This window comes from Pleuronectes platessa, chromosome 10 (genome assembly GCF_947347685.1).
Source record: "Pleuronectes platessa chromosome 10, fPlePla1.1, whole genome shotgun sequence".
Lineage (NCBI taxonomy): Eukaryota > Metazoa > Chordata > Actinopteri > Pleuronectiformes > Pleuronectidae > Pleuronectes > Pleuronectes platessa.
Window position 1 is genome coordinate 10,647,229 of NC_070635.1, and position 16,533 is coordinate 10,663,761.

The 16,533-nt window shown below is 41.0% G+C and overlaps 1 protein-coding gene across 1 annotated transcript; it reads right to left on the reverse strand.

The window, feature by feature from the left end:
• Positions 1-96: 96 nt before the first annotated feature.
• On the reverse strand, positions 97-14,729 carry cers2b (ceramide synthase 2b). The gene is made up of 11 exons (XM_053432486.1): positions 14,218-14,729; positions 7,920-8,093; positions 6,634-6,751; positions 6,407-6,525; positions 4,686-4,743; positions 4,408-4,458; positions 3,801-3,893; positions 3,229-3,357; positions 2,653-2,759; positions 2,397-2,550; positions 97-1,972 (listed from the first exon to the last, which is right to left on the reverse strand). The coding sequence occupies exons 2-11, from the start codon at positions 8,090-8,092 to the stop codon at positions 1,829-1,831; spliced, it is 1,146 nt and encodes a 381-aa protein (XP_053288461.1). The 5' UTR covers position 8,093; positions 14,218-14,729; the 3' UTR covers positions 97-1,828.
• Between the last annotated feature and the right edge of the window lie 1,804 nt (positions 14,730-16,533).

Sequence of the window (16,533 nt, forward strand, 5' to 3'; positions counted from 1 at the left end):
GTTTCAAGGGACAAAGTCGTCTTTAAAACTTAAAATATTTATTGTGTGGTATATTTGCAGGCATGATGCATAAAGAAATATAAAGAATTTCACAGGTATTTTCATACCAATTCATGGTCTCTGTTTTTATTATTAATAACAATACTTAGGGATCATAAAACAAAAAAAGACAAATGGAAAAAACTAAATAACACTGTAATGAGAACACAGCTGTTTCTTCTGTATCACCCGAGGAGAGAGGTTGCTGGTTGGTCTGGGTTAGTAAAGAAGACTTGGTGGGTGGAATGAGGGCGAGTGTGAAAGGAGGGATCATTTATAAAGGAGAGGGAAACAAGTGATTGAGGAATGACACCGCAGGGGAAAGAGGATGTTTTAGTTTCATAGTTGTGTCTGTGATGTGAGGTGAAGACCAGAAAGAAAAGGAGAGAACATGAAGACGTGAGAGAGCTTCCCATACATTACACATAAGGCACTTGACATACAAAAAAACTTTAAAGCATAACAAGACAACTGCAACAATTATTTCATTAATACCTCATGAGTTTTTCAACACTGAAAAAAAATCAAGGAACATACCTGTAAACCCGTTTCATCCACATAATCATACCTAAAATAATTCACTTAGATCAACACTTAAATTCTTGCAGAGGTTATTAAATATAACCCAGGCCACAAGGCAGTGAACTGTAGACATCTGGCCGATACTCATGAATCTAGAAATGGTTAATCTGTCCCATTCCATTCGCCTTCATAAAACTCCTTCATTTCAACACAGCAGACCACTACTGCAATCATCTTCAGGAGAGTCCTTGTGTTACATCGGGTGGCATCATCACTGTGATTCATTTCTCAACTGGATCAAACTGCTTCAGCCACACCAGAGCAGAATAGAAACATCCAGCTCCATCACAACTGGCAGGATGCTGTGATTTTATATCACAGTGCTGTTGTGTCTAACATTGATCTCTAGTTATTACTGAGCCGTGATGAATAACCTTTGCAGGTCATAAATCTCTTTCGGAAGCGGAAAACCGGACTGGAATTAAAATAAGAAAGAAAGATTTACTTTCTGTTTATCTTTAAAAAAAGTTAATACCTCATGTATTCATCCAAGGCAGACTGCTTTTAAAATGGCACCGGCTACAGCGGGGAGCAGAGGCACACAGTCCTCCTGCCGATTATTACATTATACTGTAGATAACATTATATAAGAGACACTGTATGTTTGTGCAAAGACGTTGCAATAGCTGAAAAATACACATACTTGCATAGGCTGAAAAATTAGGGAAATAAATGCCCTATTGTTCCACTTTCATAAAACGTTCACTCGTTCACTCTTCTAGTAAAAAAACAGCGACGTTACAAGGAAATAAAGCGGCACGAAATTAAAGCAAAAAAGCTATAAAATGTCATTTGGACAGCGATTAGCTGGCTCTAAGGCACAGTTAGAAGAAGAAAAAAGCTAAAGTAGAAGCAGCATCACCCTCTTCAGTTCTCTCCACACTTTGGTCTTCTCCATCTCCTCCCCTGTCTCTTAAATTTTGTGACCGACATCTCACATGATATTATTCTCTGATAAAAAGCACAAAACAAATCCTGCCAGTTGCTGTTTATCATCTGCTGGATCCCTGTGCCCTCTGAAAGTATGAATGAACATGTGTTAGTGTGTCGTGCAAAGGTATTAGTGTCAAATTTCCTCAGGATACCTGGTGTTCTTGGTTTTAGGGAATGTCTTGCCCCCTCCGCTCTTCTCTCTCTCTTCATCCCTCCCTCCTGCTCCCCCACTGAGGGATATGAGTCCATCTCACATTCCTAAATCCTGACACCTTCAAGCTGTCTTGCTGTGGTTGTTGTTGTGGACTGCATGACCGTTCTGCACTGGTCCATTTTTCTTCATGTCCTTCCCCCCCTCCTCCTCTTCTTCTGATTCATCTGTTTCCTCTTTGTCACTCCTTGCATCGTCAACCTTTTCCTGAAATATAAAAAGGAGGGACACGGTGTGAGGAAAAGAGGCCATTTATAAACATGTCAATCAGGATCTTCCTTTGTACTGGAGCTCTGGTCAGTGTCGGACAAAAACCCAAACTGTCCCTGTGGGAGTGTTAGTGTGTGTGTGCTTGCATCTATTCCTTTACTCTTTTGTTGATCTTTGGAATATTGTGATGTTGCATGTACTTTCATACTTTATTTAGTGTATTTCTAATAAGTGGTATTTGGGATTTATATGATCTTTTAAGGATTTTCAATCAGAATCTTTCAATTAGTACTTTCAACTGACAGCTCCACTGCTTTCATATTTATTCTTTCAAGCGCCTATAATAAATATTTTTATTATAGGCGTTTATGAATTTATTGATAAATAAACAGAATCTGTAGATTTCTTTGTGTTTGTTTACATTGCTTGTGAGGAAGCGGACTGCCATGCGTATGATGAGGACAGCCCAGAAGATATGTAGACACTGAAGAACCATCAGAAGTCCGTTGAAGAAGTAGTAGCCGAAAAAGGGTTTGTACATGGTCACTGGATAAATCCAAGTACAGTAAATAATGCTGCAACAGAGAAAGTACTGGTTAGGAAGATGGTAAATGAGTAGCATGTAAAAATACGAACATCCTGCAGCAGTTCATTTGAATAAAAGTGTGTGTGTGTACCGGAAGGGGAAGACGAACAGACGGGTGACAATGAAGATTGCAGCAAATACAATGAAGATGTAGTTACAGGCGTTACGCCACCCAGCATAGTTGAACATCTTTGCAGACTGTGAGAGGGAAGAAGACAGAAAGGCATTTATTTTGTATGGAAATTAATGGATGATAAATTTGTTTGAATAATGGAAAATGTAGTTAATTTGCCTGTATTTCACTAGACAACCAAAGTGTAGATTCCTCCACTAGGTGGCAGTGTCTCACAAGTGAATTGCCATTGGCTATCAGAGCACTCAGAACCATGGATAAACAAAATAACATCTTAGCTGATATTCAGAACATAAAAAGTCTTAAGAGTGATAAAGTTTTACTAGTAGAGAAACAAGTAAACACCTCATTTGTATTCAGTATACTGTATTTGCATGATGCAGAGTACAGCACCCACAGTTAATGTAAATCACTCGACCAAACTGGAAGCTTACTGGTTCTGACTGCAGGCACATGTTTGTTTGCCAACGTGTAGTGAACAAAATGCTGCGAACACAAACTTCCGCAATGACTTTATGAGGCCGGCACATTTACCTCAAGAAAGTAATCAGAGGAGTCGTGCACCAACATGATGAGAGTTCCAGCGCGGATGTAGTTAACACACCAAGAAAAGCTGATGAGGAGGATGGTCGCCACATGGTGAACAATCTGCTCCTTGAAGTCCTTAAAAGAACGAAACATGTTGGAAGGAGACGTGTTACTGGTGCTGGGGAGAAGACATTGTTTGGAATATGTATTTATGTGTTACATGTTTTAAGGGGGTCTGTGTGGCTGATGGTTAAACCTACTTAAGAGGTTTTTAGGTTAAAATACAGTGTTGGAGAAACACTGTGTTCCTCTTTGGCATGATTTCCCCTCACTGCATGCAGCTGACCCGGGTCGAAGAAGTTTAAACACTCGCACACATTCAAACACACGTGTAACAACAGTCTAATGGCCACCCGCAGTCCGTTCCAGATGTCAGCAAGAGCACCACAGTGTGCTGGTCATCATGATGTAATAAAAACCTCTCAATTATAGTTCAGGCTCAAAGGTGTCTGTATGAATTATAGATTAAATTTCCATTTACTTTTCCTTGCCTCTTAATGCAAATCAATTTCACTCACTTTGCGTTTCACATCAGAAGCCACACTGAAGAGCAGAGAGCTGTAGAAACCCAGCTCGATCATGTAGTACCAATACTGAGATGGCAGCAGCGTCTGCAGGGGAAAAAAACAGGTCTGCCATTTATATATACATCAAGTGTGTTTGGAACAAGGTCTACGACTAAAGAATCTTTCAATTATTGATTTATCTTCCATTTATTCACTTGATCTGAATCTATTCAAGGCCGTCATTTGTTCTTCCAGCCCAGGTAAACACATTCAAATTGCTGGTTTCATAAAAGAGACTGACTCCCAAATATATTCAGTAGATAATCACAGTCACAGAAGGTAGAGAACAAGCAAATGTTGACATTTCACAGATCCATACCCACATTTATTGTGGCGCTACCTTGAATAGTAAACAATTATCTAAATTAACTGACTGATTTTCTTCTGTTCAGAGTTCTGATGTGTACATTGCAGATCTTATCAAAAGAAAGCAATTTCAGTATTGACAGTCCTTGCTACAGGTCTGATGGCGCTGACTGAAACTTTTATGAGGGAACTGAATTTATTGCCTGAAAATGCTCCAGTGCATTCCATGCACAAAGTCACCCTAAAGACATACCAGCACAGGGAAGCCTTCCCACATCTCCTTCAGGTCATACAGCCAAGGTTTCTGTCGGGAAACATGAGATGTGAATGAGACAGCAGAGCAAGAGGTGTATTTTTATAAACTGACTCAGCACTGCAATGAGTCAACGCTGCCCTGTCCGACAGTGCTAAAGGTGAGGGGACTGCAGCAAAAAAGACAGACTACCATGGACACCGCCGATGGCAGGGCAGGTGATTAATGACAGGGACAAGAGGAGAAGGCGGGGTTGAAGTTTAAATGGCAGTACTCACATCGATGAGGGCAGCCAGGCCAGCAATGAAAGCAAGAAGGTAAAAGGTAAATCTCCAACTGCAAGAGAACACACACACACACACACACACACACACACACACACACACACACACACACACACACACACACACACACACACACACACACACTCTCTATTCAGTCAATGGGCCAAAAGACAATAGACACATTTTCTACCAGAAGACACATGAATGCATAACACACACACACACACACACACACACACACACACACACACACAGAAGAATGGCCGCTTGAAAGAAATACCAGGCTGAGCGAAGGGTGGGAAAGAAACTCTGGTGAACTGAGTTGAGAATGTCCCATTAGGCCAAACAAACAATGAGAGCTGTCATATATTATCCTCCCTGCTAAAGTCCTTAGGCAGAGATAATGAAGGGTCTTTCCCACTCCAGCCTCTCATACAGTTGAGGAAAGAATATTTCATACATCAAACAGAGTAACGGAAAATCAGTGAACATAGAAAGAGACAGTGGGAGAGTGATGAATTTATCAGGGGGGAAACTAGGGGAGAAAACGGATAAGAGACTTATTCACACGAGGAAAATGTCGTAAAATACGCAGCAAAAGATGCCATAACTAGAGAGTGAACAACATGCAATCACAAGTACACAAGTCACATATCATATGCAAAACATCAGTCCACTACAACATCGCCCACACACACACATACACACACACACGCATACTGAACATACACCACTGAGATTCACTTTCTTCTTGCAGGTTTATGGGTCAGTTCACCTGATTACAAAAAGCTTATTTTCACTTTGATCAAGTGGAATCTACTAGCTCTGCAGATTGTTTTGGTTTTTATTGGCTCACCTTTGTAGATATCTGTCTCAGAGCTGCTTTTAGAAATGGTTTATTATTATTAACTAATAAATATTTTCATCTTCAGCTCTTATACCTTGGAAAATAATAACATTTTGCTCAAAACTATTTTTATTTTCAAAGGGACTGTTTCTTCAAATGAAAGTTATTCAGTAAAACTTGTGAAGTCTGTGTCTTCTGTAGTTTGGGTGAAGTGACCCTTTATGTTGACCCAAACATGAATCATGACCATGAAGCTAATGAATTGTTGCTAGTTTTATGTAGAATGCAACAAATGGGATGAAATTATGCATGAACAGATTTTATTTGAATGTGTTTGTCAAAATGCATTTCACTACATATTTGTGATTCAATCTTGGCAAACTCTATTATGCTGTCTAGATATTGTTATGTCTGTGCTTTGTGCTGTATTTATTTTTAGGTGTCATCTGTTGCCAGCTTAGGGAAAATTCAGTAACACTGTATTATCAAGTTATCGTGTTGTTTTAACTCTGCTTCTGTTTGAGTAATTGCTTGCACATAAAAATAACCAACAGTGGTGACAGAGCAGCTGTTGCTGAGTTTCTGTGCTAATGAGTGTGTGGATGTTTGAATTTGTGTGCGTGTGTGTTTGTCAGTAGGGGTAGGGCGTAAGGGGGGTATGGGCTCGGTAGCAGCAGAGTGGCATTGTAATCAGTTCATTTTAAAAATAGAGAGCTACTTTTGCCCACAGAAATGTCCTCATATAGAATGAGGAACGCAAGGGTGGGCAGCTGGCTCAACCTGATCTATAGCCCAACACCATATCTCTCTCTCTATATATATGTTTAAGAGATGGAGAGGGTGTGTGAGGGAGGGTGTGTTGGCTAACCTGGCTTCTCTGAATTTCTTGAGCAAACTCGGTCTGTCCTGGTTCCGCCGTCTCCTGAACCATCGCTGCACTTGTCTTTCTGGAAAGCCAGTCTGCTTGATAAGACTTACTATTGAACTCTGTGAACAACACAAAGAGGCCACATGTTAGTATTCAATTTACTGACAAAACATATAGTACAACACTCTGTCTTTTTGAAGTGTGTGTGGGCTACTAAGAACACTTGCCGGTGTGGGGTTCTTGGCAACGTTACAGTAGTAGGACTCCAGTGCGACGTTGGGAGGGGCTTTGAGCCGTATGGTCTCTTTCACCCCGAGCAGAGAGGCCAGGGGTGTAGCCACTGTCCTGTAATTATAAAAAGGTTGTTGAGACAAAGATAGCTATGAAAAAAAAGATTAAAAAAAATAAAGAGATTTTTGAAACAGTGAGAAACTGAAAAACAAATGAAACATTTTCAGGTTGCGAAAAATCCGAAACCCAAAATAAAAAAATATAAAAAAATGAAACAAAAAAGCTCACATCAAACTGAAATGGTTATAGACATTACTATTAAGATGATAGTTAATAAACATTGTGTGTACAGAGCAACAAGAATCCCTTCGTGTACAAGTCTATTCTGAATTATCAGTATCTTTTTTTTATTAAATCAGACTTTAACACTATCCTTCATTTGCATGCAGAATTTGAGGGGACAATCTAGATAGAACTGTCTCTACTCGCGTCACGTGCACTACTAATGTTAGATGCACAAACCTATCAAAGTAAGAAAATATCCTTAGTGGAGCTAATAATCATTTATAATGATGCATAATTGGCATCTTCAGATGTTTGTGGTGCTGCATAATAATGAGGATAATAATAGTAACCACTTCATCATAACAAAATGCAGCATTCAAATACAGATTTGGGTGCTGATTACCATGGCAACAGTCGTTTCAGGTCAGCTCTATTCATGATTATGTGTGTCAAGAGACAGACTTGTATTGTGTGCCTCATTTGTACTGTTCATTTGTCATCTAACACAAGATTCAGTTAGCCAACTTTGTAGTTTGCCGCTCTGTGGCAGAGTGGGAGGTAGGGGGATAAAAGACAATTATCAGGAAGAGAGCTATTAGCAATAAATCCAAGGTGGACTCAGTCAGCAACATTGTTTACAGCTACGAGTTTAGCTACTGGTAACAGGAACACTGGACCTGAGTGAGATACAATACGAGTCAGGAGCAGAACCTTGTCTTGTTGAAGGCACAGCAGAAGGAGAATTAAATAATTTATGAGAAAAAGGCCAGAGATAAAAACTGCATTCTAAAGTAAAGTAATCTAATTAGGGATCAGCAGGAAACAACGGATGGCCAGACTGAAGGAGAGAAAGAGGAAGTGAAACAGCAGCAGCGAGTAAAACAAGACAGCAGCGGGACTCGGCAAGAAGACAGAGAAAAACATGTACAGGAGCAAATGTTTGATTTCATAACCACAGAAATAAACAAGGAGCACAGATAGTGTGTAATGGACTGACCTCTCAAAGATCTGACGAATAATGAGGAAGATGAAGGCGATGGGGAGCGCCACCCACAGATCCCGGGCTTTAGCGTACACGCGCCCATCCCGGTCCTCCAGGTCAGCCCAGCCCAGACCTTCTGGAAACCACAGCCGCTCCTGCCAGAACCACGCACTCAGCCCTGACAGCATCCTGCAACACAAGAAACACATGCAGTCAGCACCTCTCGTATGTGTTTATTGGGCTGTAAAAGCTAGAGACTCACACATATTGAAGTGGCATTATCCACACTATGAAAAGAAAAACAAAGTGTTTTAAGTTTGAATCTGACAAACTGTCTGTAGAGGTTAACATCAAAGGCAAACATTACAAAGGCCTGGCTACGTGTATGGGAAGAAATCTGTGATTAGGAATGCTTGGCAGGATGTAATTAAGGTAATAAGATGATGGTAGCAATATTTCCCTCTTATTGGAAGCCTGACTGTAGGTTTTTCCGAATGCCTATTTCCGAGAACATGGAGCATGGGCATTCAGAAGGCCACGTGAGGAAGGACAAATCAGACCGACAAGTGAGCAAGCTCATTCCATTAAGCTTTTAACACCATCTCTCTCTCTCTCTCTCTCTCTCTCTCTCTCTCTCTCTCTCTCTCTCTCTCTCTCTCTCTCTCTCTCTCTCTCTCTCTCTCTCTCTCTCTCTCTCTCTCTCTCTCTCTCTCTCTCTCTCTCTCTCTCTCTCTCTCTCTCTCTCTCTCTCTCTCTCTCTCTCTCTCTCTCTCTCTCTCTCTCTCTCTCTCTCTCTCTCTCTCTCTCGAGTGTGGAGATAAATATTCCCGCTGCTAACTTCAGGGAGTGGTAGAGAATGAGAGTAGAAATGTCGGTGGCGAGGGAACGCTATTGTGTAAAGGATGTGAGTCATGTTTAACCCACATGTGCAAAGCCGTGGGGACACCCCCGCACACTCCATCTCTGTGGTCCTCTTTAAGATCTACAGTAACTCCCCTCTCGCCAACTGCAGCTGCAAATGCCAAAACTGTGTAACCGCTTCAGTTCCACGCCCATCCCCAGCCGGCTGCTCCTCGCCGGTAATCATGAAGGATTCCCTCTCCGACCCGGAGAGCCCTGCGTAATGCTGTCCCTCCCTTGATTATCTTTAAAACATGCAACTGAAATTACATTTTGGAAATAATGGTCTGATAAAAGTCCTTATGGGTGTGGTAAAACAAAACGGACCAAACATTATTCACTGGCCACGTACTTTATGACATAGTTTCACAAAAATTTTAAACACGTCCTTATGTCTTGAGCCAGACTGATGTATCGTTCGTTCGACTCTATTGGTTGGTATTAGTCTATCTCAGATTAAACTGGTCTCGGTATATATGTTGTCAGATATGCTGTGATATCAAAGACATAATGCAGAAAACAAATGATTGGCTTAGAAGTGCAGCTGTTATATGTACAGGACAGCACAGTAAGCACCACTGCCTCACAGTTTGATCCTCCCTGTGTAGAGGTTCTACCTGTGCCTGCATAGGTAAGTACTTTTACTCACTAAAATCCTTATCAGCATCAAAACCCGGTATTGCAGCATTTTATTTCAATTTTTAATAGAAAACCCACTTTCTCTTTGAACAAAAGTTTGAGGTTAAGGATTTCCAGTTAAATTCCTTGACCCCAAGGTGATGTCGCCACAACGCTAGTTCTCGTGATCAGTCCTAAAATTAATTATATTCATTTTGCTGTATAGAATGTTAACATTACGATTTAAAAACCAATATAGCAGCGAGTGGAGTCATGATGTCCTGAGCAGAGAATACAGTCCCCCGCCCTCAGTGTTGTGATCCGAGTTTCTCTGTTCTTTGTTTTGGTCAGGCCCCACTTTCATGTCAGTGCATGTGTGTGCACTCGAGCGAAGGTTACAGTATTCACATAGTCTGCTTACAATGCAAATTTTATTACCACAACATGTGGTAAAAAAACTGTCAGTGTGTAATGACTGCCTGCTGTCCTATCACAAGTGCACTGGGTGTGCATGTGCACGTGTGCGTGTGCTTGCTCTGTTCACTTGTGCACCATGTGACGTCTTCTTCCTATCACACCACTATTGCTCCCATTCCTGCTCTGCTTGTGTTTCGGGACTTTGGCAGTGTGTGGCTATCCCCCCCTGCTCTCTCACAGCAATGGGAATGTTGTGGTGGAAACTGCTTTTTGACCCTGACCGTTCAGGCATATAGTAGGAGAGAGTCAAAGCCCACTTGATGTAGCAAAATTGTCCATTTTATAAGTTTATATGAATGTAATAAATAACTCTATGAATATCAACTATCAACACAAGAACTGTGTTTACAAAATAGTCTAAGAACGCCAGGCTCTTGATTGAGATAATTATCTTAGTGGAAAAATAATGAATCTGATGTGATTCGGAAAAATTACAAGATATTCAATGCCAGATTTGAGCACTTGACGTTTTTCAATCCTGTGATCTTCCTGGCACATTTTTGTATTTAAGTTGGACACACAGCCCTATTTATCAGAGCCATTATCTGTGTCTTAGTCCCTGGCGAGTTCTGGAAATATGGCTGATATCAGCTCTTGCAGTTTTACAGAGACAGACCAGCCTTCATTAAGTCAAACCTAGAGTTAAAATGTATGGTTGCTAAAGGTTCATAGGTTCCTAGGTTTCTAGGTTCAAAGGGTCAAAAGCATTTATGTCATATGCAATGAAATTCTTAGTTCTCTTGTCTCTGTCTGGTGTTGTTATTCAAATAACAAATATAAAGAAAAAGTTGGAACATCCTAAGAAAACTAGAAACATTTAAATGTAGCATCTGATACTGCCCATGGTTGAGTGTTAGTTACTTTCCACATCGTGTCACGTAAATCTTGCTCCATGTTTCCTGTTGCGTAAAGCCTAGGACTCTACAGAGGAGCTGTGTAATCTGACCAAAAACTGATAACTGAATGAGCATCTTAGCACAAATAAAAACTGTTCAAAGGGCAGAAGGCATGTGGACAGGTAGTTTGTGCTGACTTCACTGTGTAATAACCATTAACTGGTAATAAGCTTATCAGGCCTGATTAGGCCCTTATATTTGACACTGCTACATTAGTGGGCAGTGTGGAAGAAAATGTAGGATGTCAGACGATAGTTTTTAGGCGTACTTGCTGAGATCATCCAGTGAATTCAGCATGTTAAAGCACTTTTTCACAGAGCTCTCCTTACAGCACATTCCATTGGCCCACTGGATCATATGACCAATCTCTGACCATTTTAAAGGTCCAATAAAAAGGAAGAATGCCTTTGGCAACGGAGGGAGAGAGGATGTTCCTGGACTATCTCTCTTCCCACTATGAATCCACATTACAAGGTTGTAGTGATTGTAAACAGAGATCAAGAAGGGCACAGTGCAGCTCCGGCTGTTACGAACATGTCTCCTCTTGGCGCTGCCTTGTACAAAGTACAAAATGCAGCTTCTAAAAATTAAGAAATAAAGGAAACATCCCTCTGAGGTTAACCTAAACAGACCCGACTGGAACCTGGTACAGAGTGCAGGGATATTTGGAGAATGTAAACATTCTGCCAACCAACCCAAGGAGAGTTTCAGCTTTACCATTTAGTGTCCATGGATGAATAACATCTGAGTCTATACTTTGTTTTTCTGAACTAACGGAAACAGAGTTGAAAAGAGGAACTCAAGCCATAGCAACGGGCACCGGCTGTGAGTCACTCATAACATCCCCTCTATTTGTGCACAACCACCCATTTACTCATATCCATCCATACTTAAGTTAGTCACTAAGAGCTGAATCAGTCAAACCACAACCTTAGAAAATGTGTGGGAGACAGACACAGGGAGGCTTACACAGGGTGTACTGTGGACTACATGACACACAAGGTCAAAGCTGAGTGCGCAGGTTTGAGGATTTGATCATTCTGAGAAAATGGCACATTGACTACATGCTGATTACTACTTGAAGAAACCATCTTTGAGAAAAAACTATTTAACGTACACTATATAGTTTGGTCCATGTCCCATAAACCAACATGGAGCAGGCATAGTTTATGACCAACAGGGGACAAATCAAGATAATTGGGCTTCAGTTTTGGGGAGCCGTTGAAAGTTTGACAAGAGTAAAACTTTTTACCGAAACACTGGCTGCAAATATCAGTCAAACTGAAGCCTACGGGATGTGGTTTGTAGTAACTATGTCAACCATCCGACAGCCTTTTCTTCTTGTGGTCTAACGTGCAGCCACAATTTTTCAGATTGCATTTGAAAAACATTTCATTCTCAATGCAAATATTGTGGGATAAAGTGGCGGGGGTGGGGTGGTGGGGGGCGCTTGCATGCTTTTCTGGACATGGGCGATTAGCTGTAACTCAGGTCATGCCTTGGACATTTGACGGCAGAAGGTTTTGAGGATGAGTCAGACGCATCCATGGCACTTTAGGCATTCCTCTGGATCATGGTTTGACTGAAAACAACTCAGAGTGTCGATTTTAGTAAAGCACAAGACATAAGGAGAAGGACACGTCAGACAATCCAAGGGGCAGACGGTCAATCACAAGAGTCAACTCCAGGATCTCCGACTCTGATCTGTGACCCTGATGAATTATTGATGGCGAGATCCAATCAGGCAGCATACTGATTTGAATAGGCCTGGTCAGGCCGCATGAAAGGTTACATTTTCATGTTGATTATCTTCTACTGTTCTACCTGTTGAGTGTAAACTCTGCAGGGTAATGATAACCAAACACAGTGGTACTTCTAGTGCTAAAAGTCAGAGACACATTCCTGTCTTCACCTCATTACTGATTGATCAAACTGCAGCGAAGAAGCAGAAGATGTAATCATTGACAGAAGATAGGCGATGGTATTTTCTGTCCAGGTTAGGGAGGCATTGACCAAAGGCTAAAGCATTTCAAATATGTTTTTCGCTTTAGACTGTCTGGGTTTTCTGAATAACAAGAGTGTTGCACCTTTTATTGAATCCTTTAGTTGGTCTAACAATGGACAGTCATTGATAGTAACTTTGATGACTTCATCATTTTTTCATCTGATCATGGCCTTTTGAATAAGTTGTTCGGTTAATAAAGTTATGAGAAATTAAAGTGGTATTCATTCGACAGAATCTGGATTTTGAAGCTAAAACTATATATCAACTCAACACAGCGTGCTAAGCTCTAAGTAGGATAACTCAAATAACAGAAAACGTTCTATTTTCCCAGTGATGAGGTCCGAATAACATTGTTCTTTAGAGGAAATAAGGCTCATACACCTGTAAAATTAAGTGGAACCAAAGTAACTAGTAGCGACAACCAGAGATGGGTAATATGGGCTAAAAGGCTACTTAATGAACGCTGTGGTTTTAATATTTCCTTTATGAGCAGAGAATCACAAACAGCAATATTTTACAAGTCTGAGGTCATAAGCAATGTATTGATATATAATAAGCTTCAGTTTTATTGCTGGTCATTTTATTGACTCAAAGGTGACACGGCCTTTTCTGTCCAGGCCCCCCCACATGGAACAGTCTCCTTAAGGAGGTCAGCCTGATAAAACACCTTCTCCTCTTTTAAATCTCTCTTTCTCCTACTTCTGATCTTACCTTTGAGTTTTTACTCTTTTCTCATCAGTAACACTTTCTATTTCTGCATCTGTGCTTTACCGCTGCTCGTTCAAAATGCATTTATTGTTTGCTTTATAACCGTTTCCTGTGGTTTCCCTTCATGTGGAGCTTATAAAGCCCCTTGTGGTGTTTTGAAAGAGATGGATGGAAACTGCACCACTTATTAATATTGTTGTATTCCTCTCAGAAACGTTGTAGAGTAATACTCATTCGATCAAGTAGAATGAATGGTGGATGCTAAAAGTACACATGCAACAACATGAAGGAGTACTTAAGCGCAGTATTTGAGTAAATGTACTTGGTTACCACCACACTGACACCAAGAGGAAGGATCCTAAACCGGAAGTGCCTTTTAATACTAATTGAAAAGGACTCCATGTTGTGTGTCTCTGAACATGTGTTGTGTTGTATGCGTGTAGTTAATAAGTTAGCCAACTTCGCACAGACCCACCATGGAGCCACGCGCACCCCGGGCCGTCCTACCAGACAATTATGACCGTTCTTTCAAATCACGACACATCTACGACGCCATGTTCAAAACACTTTGGTCGTCAACAAATCCAAAAGCACCGTTAACACGACTGCGTAATGACGTGGGAGAGAAGACGAGCGACGTCGCAAACACACTCATGCGCACAGAAAAAACACTTAATATCTCCGGACATGAGAGGGAAACGGTTCTTACTTTGGAGTGTTTCCCCCCGCAGTGCAGACGAGAGCGATGTGGTTCTCTGAAGAGGAAAGATGTCCGCTTCCTTTCGGTGGTTGTTCGGGGGTCTTCTCTCCGGCAGCGTGCTCCGGGTCCCACCTAGCTAGCTGCGAACCTAACGGTCCTCTGGTATTAGCCCAGCCCGCCGCTGCTCGGCACGCGCAGTTAGCGTCAAAGTTTAGTCCCCGGTCCGATCTTTACATCTTTCCATTCTGCGGAAACTTTCTCTCTTCTTCTGCGGAGAAAGGGGATGATAGCGGAGGAGACGCTACAAATGGGAGAATGAGAGAAATGCTGCAATGCGACCGGGGGGGAAACATGAACAATCTCCCAATGTTCCGGTTGTTGTCTCTCGCTGGGCTCAAGCTGAGCTCTCTGTCTCCCGGGAGTCGGCGGGGTCTGTCTGGGTGTGTGGCCGGGTCGAGTGCGGTGGAGGACGGGCCTGCAGGAGAGCGAAGTGAGGGGAGCAAACCGAGGAGGAGAGATGAGAGAGGAGGAGGAGGGAGGAGGAGGAGGGGAGAGCCGCGATGACGTCCGAACACACAGGCACGCACAACACAAACGTGTCTCTCTATAGTTGTGAGGACACCCATTGACAATACATCCCCTAGCCCCATATCCATCACACCTAAATAATAATAAAAATAATTAACTCTATTTGTATAGCACTTATCTAACCAAGGTTACAAAGTGCTTCACAAAGATCCATGGAAAAAATGAGCTAACTAAAATAAAACGTATTCAATGCAGTTCAATTTTAAACTCGAAATAAAAGTTCAGTAGATCGGAGGTTTGATTTGATTAATGAGTGATGAGTGACCCTTACTCCTTGTGCTAGTTGATGGGAACAATATGTAATTTATTTGATCAAAAAAATTAAAATTAAATGAATAAAAAAAGAAATGTAACTGCTTTACCATTAAGGATTTGATTAGGAAGAAGATGCACAAATTCCACCTGGAGACTTTTTTGTTTGTCTGGCAATGATACACCTGTGTTTCGATTTTTATGAAGATCGGTCAATGTGAAAGTGTTCAAGGGGTCTCGGGGTGCACCGTTGAGCCATTTTACCTTGCCCATTGAGACTTCCTCCAGAATACATACATTTTCACTACTTTCTACTTTTCTGCAAATTTTGGTAAGAATTTGAGCATGTTAAAGCCCTCAAAAATCCAATTAATTTGCCTGCAAAATAATAATAATAATAATTACAATTTCAATAGGGCCTCACTGTCTGTCAGTGCCTGGGCCCTAATTATATCATATTAAGGTCGAGACCTTCAGAGAAATGCCCGACCCTTTAACACCTAACACAGTGAATTACAAACGAGGTCAAAGGTGAAAATCTGCATCTCCTGTAATCTAAATTACTTTAGTAGCTGAGTTAATTGCAAACAAGAAGTTCAAATGACACTCACCAGAGCCGTCCAGGGTTAGGGTACCCAGGCCTGGATACACACACACACACTCACACACAAACTCACACACGTTTGAGGAGATTACATTGGCCTAGTATTCATTCTCTGGAGGAGTTTTACCCTCCTACTTTGTCTTGTCTTAACCCTTTACTTTTTGTAATTTCTCTTTCTAATTGACAATAATGTTACTTTTCTGAGTGAAATAAAGCAAATTAATGCAGAATACATTTTTACCTTACACTTTTCTTTTTTTTACACAGGAAAAGCACATTTTCACCTCTGACCTTTGACCTTCCTCTTTGTCAAACAGTGATAGACAATTAATTACTGTTATCTAACTGTTATCTATTCCATGTTTTTTTGTATTTGACTATTAAGTGAAAATCTGTAGTTTAAAAATTTAGGCCAGAAGCAGCAAGCAAATGGGAAACACCCATGTTTATTTCTACACTTGTAAAGCATATTTTATAGACTTAACAATTAATCAAGGAAATTATCATAGGATTGAGTGATTAGTCCTTAAAAAACAATAAAACAATCATCTAATAGGGCTGTTTGTCAGCTTCTTGTCTTAAAATGACAGCTTCACTTTCCCTTTTCAAACATCTGACTTGTTTAATTTCACTTATATTTTTTAAGGTAATTAACTCTAATGAAAGACTGAATCCACTTCAAATCCTACCCAGCCTGAAGTGCACTGGCTTATAGAGGTGAATAAATGTGTACACAACACTTGACCTTTCCTAAAGATAATCCTCTAATGTAAACGTTTGCCTTCGTAGTGTGTGGAATGTCAGTCACTCTCCTCAAGGCTCTTTTTCCGATCTCCATGTCCTCGTGAACCATGATCTAATAAAAATAAGCATGTGAGGGC